Source organism: Panicum virgatum, chromosome 3K (assembly GCF_016808335.1).
Source record: "Panicum virgatum strain AP13 chromosome 3K, P.virgatum_v5, whole genome shotgun sequence".
Classification (NCBI taxonomy): domain Eukaryota; kingdom Viridiplantae; phylum Streptophyta; class Magnoliopsida; order Poales; family Poaceae; genus Panicum; species Panicum virgatum.
In genome coordinates, this window is record NC_053138.1 from 20,298,290 (window position 1) to 20,308,692 (window position 10,403).

The window sequence follows — 10,403 nt, forward strand, 5'->3', positions numbered from 1 at the left end:
AAATTTTAATTTTTTTAAATACAAAAATGAAAAAAATCCTTATGGGAAAGAGTTCAGGCCCGGCCGGTGCTTCTGAAGCCTTAACTGGGCTGCGTTGGGCTCGTGGAGTTCTATTCAAAGTGAGGCAGCCTCGCTCAGTTGGGCCATGAATGTAACCTCACCCCAGAATTGGCCCACGCAGCCGGGATCGATTGTTCATCCAAAAAAAAATGATGCTCGCGGCTCGCCTGTCGGTCGGTGATGTACACATCGACCTCATCATTTCCACCTCTCTGTCGGTGACCACGAACTCGAGTCCTAGAGATCTACCATGCCTTCCGAGCAGATGGTCCCAGGCCGGCCGGCGGCCGAAAGAGTGGGGAGCAGAGGTCAACGCGAATGATGGATGGGGGCAAGGGGCAGACACCAGACATCCTTGCGGCTGACTCCACGCCCGACGGCACAAAAGTTCCATCCATGAAACGCATCAGGTCACGCTGATGCCTGCCCTTCCTTCTCGACGTCAAGGATCCTCCGGCGGAGAAGCAGGGAGCAGGGTGCAGGTGTCGCGCGGATCGCCGCCGGAGTTCTTCTCCGCCTCCGACCGCCATCATTGACGCGGCTGCTTTACTGCAAAGAATACGCCGCCGGATGATGAAATGCAAATGCTAGCTCCAAACAGGAGGAGAAATGAATGCTCCGGCCTGCACGCCGGGCCCGCCGTGCAGAGGCCCACAGCCCCTCACCGATCAGTCTGTTCTCTGTTCCATGGCCTCCCACCCAAATCTTTGTCTGAAATGGCAACCTCATCGTCGTGCAGCTGAATACAGTGGCCGCCGGTGGGCTGCAGCTTCCAGAACCATGGCCGTGTCAGTCGCCGTCAGGGGTGTTGGTGGTGACAGCGAGATCACGGAGGCATCCTGGCGTAACTGGAGACGAGTCGGGCCTTCTCCGGAGCACGGGGTCTTTTTTTTTAATCCCCAGTAACACCTGCACAAATTATAAACACTGGTCCGTTAAGAAATCGCTGTGTTCCGAAGGAAGCTCCAGAAACAGCTAATGTACGCGGTAACATTAAACTGCTGCTGAGATGGTTTATAAACAGTTAATGATTGTGCCGTGAGCCCGTGAAGTACCGGCGGACTGACGTGGCGCCCGCCACGCTTGATGACACCTGGCGCCACGTCACCCGCGGGGCAAACCGCACGCGCGCGAGCCCGGCCGCTGCTCCTATAAATACTCTCTATCCGCCTGCCCCTGGCCTGAACGCTGCATTTCTCGAACCCATTAAACAAAGACAATCCTCGATCTTTCGCCTACCTCCAGATCTCAGATCCGAAGAGCTCCGGCCCTCTCCAATGGCGGTCAAGGTCTACGTCGTGTAAGTATCCGCGGCACCCACCCCGTTCATCTCTCTCTCTCTCTCTCTCTCTCTCTCTCTCTCTCTCTCTCTCTCTCTCTCTCTCTCTCTCTCTCTCTCTACGAACTCTCAAACCGCCGATGCCCTTCGCATCAAATTGAACCGCGTGGCGCTGAACTCAGTTGTTCGGAATGGAATCGAAGCAGTCCCGTAACCAGAATTCACAGACCATTCCTTTGCTGGAGTATTTCTTTTCTAAAAAATTGCTCTCCGCAACCTTCAGGTTTCAGTTTCGATCGTTACCACCGTGTTCAGGTCCTTCAGGATCAATGGACTTGACTACTTGAGGTAGATGGGGAGGGTTTAGTAGACTACTGAATAATTTGGGTTTCGGTAGTTCTTGGCTGTCAATGTCCCCATCACAACGGTGGTTTAGGCCCCGGCCCCTTCGTGATGCCTTGATTGATGGATTCGTGCACTAGTCATGGGCTGTTAGCTTTCCTGAAATCTTTTCCTCTTGTCGTGGGAAATGCTGATAGATTTTTCGCCCCAATGTATTGGCGACGTCGCGAGTGTTCTTGCAATGATTTACATAAGTTCTGTGGCGTCTCTTTAATAACGGTGGTTCACATCAACACAAATATTGGTGGGACTCATGGAGATTTGATTCGGTTTCTGTTATCATGGACGGTTGCTTTGAAAAACATTTGTTTAAGTCATGTATGACATCTTTACCAACTCCCTGTTCCCACCAGCTACCAAGCGTAATTGCCTTATTGGCCATGAACAAATTACAAATCCAACTTTTTCATGTTTTTCTAATGCTCAGAGCCAAAAACATTTAGCAATGCATGCATCTTTTACTTTTATCCTACCGCAAGTTAGAGTAGAACTCAACATTAAAAAGATGGAGTCCACATGTGCATTAGGCAAGTCAACCACAAGTTAACTGCACTCAAGAGTAATCTATCATTACAAGATGAATTTGTACATGGCTTCCATTGGCCGCCTATAGTTGCCACTAAACAGTATATCCCTTTGTTTCAACTTAAATGCGTCCGTGGACTTTTCTTAGTTCTTACTATTTTGTTCTGTTCATGTGCGTGCAATTTGTATCATTTATTCGAGGTGGAAATCCTAGAAAAATAAAATTTGGCCTAAAATTAGAAGGAATCCTTCAATTTTCCATTGTCTCCAAACAAAATGATTTTTAAACGTGTCCTAAAATTGCCTTCTGTAAAGAAGCAAATTTCATCTGCTCATGGAGCTGGAAGCCTGGAACTATAGTACAATTGCAAACTGACCTAAAACTACAATTAAAGCGTGTTCTAAAGTGCTTTTTTATTTTCACATTTAATAATGCCTTGTTCCAGTTTCTATTCCTTTCAATGATCAAAATTCATCAGTACTGCTTACATATACCCTATTCCTTTAAACTTTTGATGCCGTTGTTTCTGTCTGTATATGCAGAGCTTCTAGAACACCTCAATGATACATTACTTTTGTTTCATGGGCAATTATGAAATCCACTTTTCTGTTGATGTGGATTTTCCACTACAACAGTACAATCCCACTCTGTCTTCGGATGGGCATGCATGTTTGCTACCTCTTGTTGCTTCCCACTTTCACATCAGGGCATGGACCCTTTACTTGATGCGCAAATTTTCATCTCTTTCTTATTTGCATCGCAAACCCAAACGGTTGCATAACTAATAGTCAAATATTGAACCATGAAGTTCATTGGTCTTCTGGATATTGAACTTAAATACAATTCACCATGGCACATACTGAATTATTTGTCTCCTCAGGCATACTTGTTTGTTTAGTTCTGGGTGCATGGATCCTGTTATTGGTAAACATCAGTGTATCTGTCCGTCCACATCACATTTCTTTAGTTGAGGTCACATGTATATGACAGCTTGAAAAGGTAAACAACCACTCTAATATCGTTTAATATAAGTAATAGAAATTCTCCCATGTCTTAAATCTTCCTGCCAGAGTGGGATTGCCCAACTACCGAAAAAGTGAAAGCATCTAGAAACCTTTGAATAAAAAGATGGGTAACACTTGTCTCTTTTTACTACATCTTTACACCTAAATACCAAATTGACACTGAAATATATTCTTCTGCTAATGTTATTGGGGAACATTGGTTTAGAGAATATTTGTACCATTTGGAGACCTGGGGAAAATATTTATCATAAATTGGTGTGAGTTATGGACCTTCATGGCCGATTTTTTTCAATAGGTTCTACTCCACTTACGGGCATGTTGCCAAGCTAGCTGAGGAGATCAAGAAAGGTGCTGCCTCTGTCGAAGGTGTGGAGGTGAAGATATGGCAGGTCAGTCTCAACATACATGTGGTATTGTAGTTGGCAACGCTGCAATAATCTCTGGTTTCTAATGGTCATTCTAGCCTGCATGCTTGGCAATTGCCATTCTGCTTCTGACGAGCCATGTTAAAATAATAAAATTCATGCCGCCAGGTCCCTGAGATTCTGTCCGACGAGGTGCTCGGCAAGATGGGCGCTCCCCCGAAGACGGACGCGCCGGTCATCACACCGCAGGAGCTCGCGGAGGCGGACGGGATCCTCTTCGGGTTCCCCACGCGCTTCGGCATGATGGCGGCGCAGATGAAGGCCTTCTTCGACGCCACCGGCGGCCTGTGGCGGGAGCAGAGCCTGGCCGGCAAGCCCGCCGGCATCTTCTACAGCACCGGCACCCAGGGCGGCGGGCAGGAGACCACGCCGTGAGTCGTCGCTGGAACCTGAACTCTCTCCTCCTCCACGATCCATCTCAGGAACGGGTGGGGACAGCCGGGTAGCTAGTATGTGATGCGTGCTGACGTTTTCGCTTGGTCAGGCTGACGGCGGTGACGCAGCTGACGCACCACGGGATGGTGTTCGTGCCGGTGGGGTACACGTTCGGCGCCAAGATGTTCGGCATGGACAGCGTGCAGGGCGGCAGCCCGTACGGCGCCGGCACGTTCGCCGGGGACGGCTCGCGGTGGCCCACGGAGGTGGAGCTGGAGCACGCCTTCCACCAGGGCAAGTACTTCGCCGGCATCGCCAAGAGGCTCAAGGGCGGCTCCGCCTGATGGCTCGCGCGCCATCTATCGTCACCGGCGGCGGCGCGGCGGCGATCGCCATGCCCTTGCTCGCGCGGAGCTGCGCCTACATATACGTACCATGTTCTTGTGGATCTTGTTCGCCACTCTATACGGCGGCTAGTGATTCGGTCGGTCTTATCGTGGTCTTGATTGAACTGCTCGTGGATTGGATTAGGTATGCGGATTGTGCATTTGTGCTTGATATACCAGGGTATGATCGTATCACCGTTGATCTTTTATTTGTCTTATTTTTCGAGCTGTTCCTAGATGAAATAAGATCATACAATAAGCCCCCCCCCCCCCCCCCCCCCCCCCCCCGCCCGCCCGCTTGGGTTACCATTAAACGGAAGAAACACCATGCCGGTTTCGGCCCACTAACCAGCCCACGTCCTTTAGATTAGACCCACATGATATTTTGCCTCTGTCTAGTTTCATCCCTCAAGGGCTAAGGCTATGGGATACACTTATGTCTGTAAGCTAATCTAAAAAAAAACTTATGTATGTAAGCACGTTTTTAAGTCCAAATATGCATATCAAGGTTTCATAGATAATGACTATAAACAATAGAGATAATGACAATCCAACATATGGAGTTATGCAAACACTCAACATCCAGCTATGAATCTAAAAAAAAAAACATACAGCTATGCTACATAAGTATACATAGCCAATTATCATGCAAAACTTATATAGATACATAATCATCAAAGATTTATATGTACGAGGGGGACAGAAAGTGAATGAACCCAACCATGATGAATTACTTGGTGCCCCTTATACAATAAGTAAATCATTATTGGGATGTAAGGTCAAAATCAAGGTGACATATATGTGAGGGGTTTATCGATTTCCCCGGAATGTATTGATTATTATTGATTAGATTATGCGTCACAAAAGGTACAAAATAAAACTAGAAGATAGTAACATTATAAGAAAACAGGTTCATCTTCCTTGCTACTCGTAAGAAATGTAATGCTCATTGACACATTATTTGTGTAAAAGAAATGGTGTTTTGTGGGACGAGATATATTAAATTAATGCACAGAGAGTTATGAGAAAATTATGAAAACATATTTATACCCACATCAAATCAAAAGTGAAAAATTGTTTTGAACAATTACTTTTACTTTTAAGTATGCTAAACATATATAAAACATAGAAAAGTTATTATATAGCTCCTTCCGATCACAAATATAAGACACTTTTAGGTTTGTTCTATATTTTTTTAGAACTGACCATCAAATAGCTTAATGTTCAAAAGTTTTGCAAAGTTGAAGCAACTAGATCCTTCATGAAAAGTACTATGATAATATATAACTTATTCTATTCAAAATAATATATTTTTACACATACTGTTAGTTACTCAAAGTTTCACCTTATAGACCGTGTCATCAAATGGAGAATCCTGAAAACTACATTTTAAGAAAACTCATATTATTTTTTGAAATTTTATTTTAAATATTAAAAAGGGCACTCGTAGTCAAAGTTTAAACGTGTAATCCGAAATGACACTTACTTAAGAGCGGAGATACCAAGGGAGTAGCGAGGAGTACGATGGCGTATTATCCATGCTGCGAAAGATTTCAATTTACAAATCCTTTTTGATAACTTTTCCAATGGGAAAACACATCACGCTAGGTAGGGTGTGGGGGTGGTAGCAAAGGCATTTTTTCAATTTTAAATTAGTATCTAGCAACTAGGTATGCTTTTGAATAAGTTATTACACAATGTACTTGTTTAATAATTCGTGATGATAACTTCTACGGAAAAGGCTAACTGCTCACTATGCTTGCAAAGCTGACCTCTCCTTTTTGCTTCCAAGTTTTAGCACCATCCCACCATCCTCCACCCCAACCCGTCAATGCATAGATACTACCAATAACAAATAACATTATTCTTTGGAAAGCTGCTTAATTACTATATGTACTACTGTAATAGCATATGATTCTCTTTTGAACCTGTCCCATCAAATATATCCTTCTTAGCCTTAGAATACTTGTGTGTAGGCAAGTGCACCTGGTCTTTCGGCTTATTCCCCTATTCTGATTGAATTTCTTCTATTCAATCCAGCTAAACACGTGACCAGTCAGGTTTTTCATTTACTTTTGCTTTAACACCACTGACATAAGAATATGGCTTACACAAATATACCTGCTCTCAGAGGCGGAGCCAGAAATTTATTTTTTCATTATTAGAGGGGTCAACTATGCTAATTTATAGAAAAATTTAATCAAAATTTAAATATTCAATGCAAAATCGGGGACCATAGGGGGGCCAAGCCCCCCCCCCCCCCTACGCCCCTGCATGCTCTCTACCTAGAGCTACATGCATGTCTGTCTCTACCGAAATGTGCCCCCAAAGATAGGGTGCCAGAACTCAGGCGCAGTCTCGCTCGCCACCACCGCATAAGTGCTCGCCACTGGGACGAGGCACAGCCCTTGGCTTCCCAGGTCCTCCTTCGCCTCACTGCAGCCCTCCATGATCTGATAGAAAACCTTGTTAATTTAAGGGGAAAACTGAAATTTGTACTTGGTATGAGGAAATAAGGAACCAAAAATCCGAATAACATTTGGGGAGAAAGAATTCTGAATGTACTAACGTTACACTAAAAATGATGCTTAGAAACTGGCAATGTGTATACCTGTTGTTGCTGTAGCTGCTGCACAGGGCGTCCACACCTCAGATACGGAGAGCTCAGGGACTGCAGGAGGGGTCGGTTCATTAGCTCAAACCACGCAAAATTTGCAGATTGAAGACATGTATTAACCATGATTTTGTTCAGTCATTTGATCATGGTGAGCTGTAAATCCATATACTTACTGCTACTTGATCGTGCAGGAACCTGATGTATTCGGGCCTTGTTTGGTTGCTTTGTGCTAATCCCTAGCACAAATTTTTTTTCCATGCATGGAGTACTAAACAAAATTTATTTACAAAACCTTTTTAGGGATGGGTGTAACTTTTTGCGACGAATCTAATGACGGTAATTAATCCATAATCGGCTACAGTGATGCTACAGTAACTATCGTCTAATCGTGCGGTCAAAGGCCTCATTAGATTCGTCTTGCGAATTAGTGCAGGGGTTGTGGAATTAATTTTGCAAACTGACTTCATTTAATACTAGTAATTATTGGTCAAAGTTCTCTAGCACAAATTGTGCTAGGGAACCAAACAGGGCCTAGATGGCCTCGTGAAGCACCGATGCAGTATCCGTCTAAAAATCCGCGGATGTGGTGGATCGAAAATGGTGATACATCAGCTTGGAATGAGAATTTTTCTCAAGCGAAATTCAAAGGATCGGATGACGAACAAGAGAGCAACCGAAATTGGGGAAGAAAATAGAAAAGGGTTACCTTTCCAAAAGGCGAGACCAGTTGCTGGAGCGCAGTGATTCTGTCCCCGAGCTTCTCTTTCCTCACCTGCCCGCGGGGAATAATCAAAGGCAATCATAATCCAATCGATGATCATCATAGCTAACGAGAACGTGTATCTTAGCCTGAATTGCATGTTGAGCTGGAAATCAAAAGTTGTCGGGATAATTGAAGGTGGAAGATGATATAATCTCTTCCGATTGCGTCACAGGCCGGCCGGCCGGTGCCCGGTGCCCGGTGCACACCTTGAAGGTCGGCAAGGGGGATGGCGTCGCGATCCGGGGCTTCTTACTTCTCGTCGTCGCCGAGGAGCAAGTGTCCTGAACAGGTTCATTGTTGGACTGCACCGGAGGGAGACCAAGCCGTCAGAAGAAACCCTAGCCAGTAGCCAGGAGTAGGTGTGCAAGAGAAGTGTCGGAGCCGGCCCCGGGCGCCGCCGACGACCCATGTCGTACCTCGAAAGCTTTGCGCTCCAAGGCCTGCAAGAGAAGCGGCTTCGTCGTCGTCATTGGCGGCGGCACCGACGGCTTGTCGCTGAAATTCCGCGTCGACGGGCCAAACAAGCCGGAGAAGTGCTGCTGCTGCTGCGGCGGCGGCGGCGAGAACGGCCTCGTCATCAGCGTCGCCGGCACGTCGCCGTAGCTGGAGTACTGTTTGTCCGCGTACAGGGGCGCGCTCCGCGACGCCGCCGCCGCTTGTTCCACGGACGCCGCGCCGTCGACGACGTCGGGCTGTTGACATCGATCGAGCAGGAAGTGGCGACCCGTGTCGTCGTCTCCGTGGAGTTGGAGGAGCGCGTTGAAGCTGTTCGTCGCCTCTGCGCCAGCCGCTCTGCCGCCCCTGCCGCGCAAATCGCCGCGCGTCATGAACTCATGATATCACGCATGCAACCATGGAGATCGAAGACACGCACGACACGGCAAGTTGAGATTCTCAGCTTACACGTAGGCTTGCGTCCAATCCACCATGAGGGGGGCTGGATCGGCGATGAAGGACGGCGGCGAGGCGGCGGCAGCGGCGCCGACGTGCAGACTTGTTGGCCGGAAATAATCCGTCTCGGTGGCACTCCTCGCCACCGATTCGGCGGCGTCCGGGTCCGTGCCCCGCACCGTCGAGCAGGCCGACGCGCCGTCGCCGCCGGTACGCGCGGAGCTCCACCACTCGTCTGCCATGGGGATCGGACGATCAGCTCGCGGCTTGCTCTAGACTCTAGAGGGCCGGGAGATCGAGGCAAGCCTCTCGTTCTACGGCCGCAGTGGAATCTCGTCGCCGACGACGATGTATTTATCCCAACAAGTAGTTAGTGGTCGAGGGATTTGGCGCCGGTATTGACGTATTGTCTTGCCTTGCCGGGATTGGAGTGAGCGAGAGTTAACAACGTGGCGCACACGGTGGACTCTGTGATCGATCAGAGCTTGTGGAGGGGCATGCAAGGGGGTCTCTGACTTGTGATCGTGAGTCAGGCTAAGGCCGCGCTAGTCCCTGTGCGTGTACAGCACGTCGCCAAGCGGAAGCACCGAGCACCGGGTCGGTGAACAGTGCGGCCGGCGACATTTCGAGACCCTAGTTGACACAGGGGGCGGGAATGGGGCCAGAGCCCCAACAGAGCGGTCGCGACGATGGCGGACGCCGGTGCTAGTGGAGAAGGAGAGTGGCAAATTAAATCCAAAACCGTCCAAACGCTAGGAGAATTGCATGAGTGGAGTGATTTGCATCTACCATATTTCTAGGTCAATATGAACGTATTTGTTGTTTTCCCTGTGGACCATTGATGATTGTAGCGTATGGTTTGATTTTGCCTGCGCATGATTTATTGCGCTGCTTTGCTTGCGACCAAGCAAAGCTTGGACGCGCTGGTGTGTGTACTAAGTGTAAAGCAACGGCGATCAACGGAAGCTTCAGATTCGGTCAACCTCAAACGCGTCTTCCAGTTTCTGTTGTAAATAAATAAACAAAAATATCTGCTTTGCTCGTTGACACAAAAAACACCAAGATTCTACGAGGGGTCAGGGGTGCAGGGACTGTAGATCTTCTTTTCTTTACGAGGCCAAGCAGGTACTGTTGTGTGTTGAAACTTGAAAGCTGCCTTCGTGTAGGTGACGTCAGCGTGGCGTAGCGCCGGGCCCGGTTTGCGGGGCCCAGAGGCTCGCACGTGTGCCTCCGGTCGCCACCGGCGTACACCGTCGGTCCGGGCTCCGGCAGCCGGCCGACCACTGTTCCGGTCGCGGTCAAAAGGCCCGAGAGCGACCGTCGCCGCCGCCTTTCCACCCGTCCGTCTGCGACGACCACAGCTCCGCACCGCCGCCCTTCCTGCTGCAGTGCACAGAACTGCGCTCATCCAGCAGTAGTGCCATGCCCTGCCAATGCCAACCTTCTAGCCTGCTACTCTGGCTGTCTGACCTCGAAGCAAAGCAGCTGTTGCCGTGGAATCTCTGCACGTATCGCCGCCTGCCTGACGAAACTGAAAACCCTGAAGATATTGGATCAGGGCGATTGGTTCTGACTTGGGCTGTGTTGTGTTTAGATGCAAAAAATTTGCGAAAAATGAAATTGAAAAGCACTGTAACACTTTTCATTTGTATGT

At 48.1% G+C, this 10,403-nt stretch overlaps 2 protein-coding genes across 2 annotated transcripts; one reads left to right on the forward strand and one right to left on the reverse strand.

Moving 5' to 3' along the window:
* The first annotated feature begins 1,216 nt into the window (after positions 1 to 1,216).
* On the forward strand, positions 1,217 to 4,687 carry LOC120698222 (NAD(P)H dehydrogenase (quinone) FQR1-like). Its single transcript, XM_039981754.1, has 4 exons — positions 1,217 to 1,360; positions 3,588 to 3,681; positions 3,826 to 4,088; positions 4,202 to 4,687. The coding sequence occupies exons 1-4, from the start codon at positions 1,338 to 1,340 to the stop codon at positions 4,434 to 4,436; spliced, it is 615 nt and encodes a 204-aa protein (XP_039837688.1). The 5' UTR covers positions 1,217 to 1,337; the 3' UTR covers positions 4,437 to 4,687.
* Positions 4,688 to 6,410: 1,723 nt separating this feature from the next.
* Positions 6,411 to 9,424, reverse strand: LOC120698221 (transcription factor bHLH112-like). Its single transcript, XM_039981753.1, has 8 exons — positions 8,762 to 9,424; positions 8,275 to 8,659; positions 8,065 to 8,160; positions 7,802 to 7,867; positions 7,631 to 7,662; positions 7,269 to 7,302; positions 7,090 to 7,149; positions 6,411 to 6,931 (listed from the first exon to the last, which is right to left on the reverse strand). Exons 1-8 carry the CDS (start codon positions 8,989 to 8,991, stop codon positions 6,788 to 6,790), a joined length of 1,047 nt encoding a protein of 348 aa, XP_039837687.1. The 5' UTR covers positions 8,992 to 9,424; the 3' UTR covers positions 6,411 to 6,787.
* Positions 9,425 to 10,403: the final 979 nt, after the last annotated feature.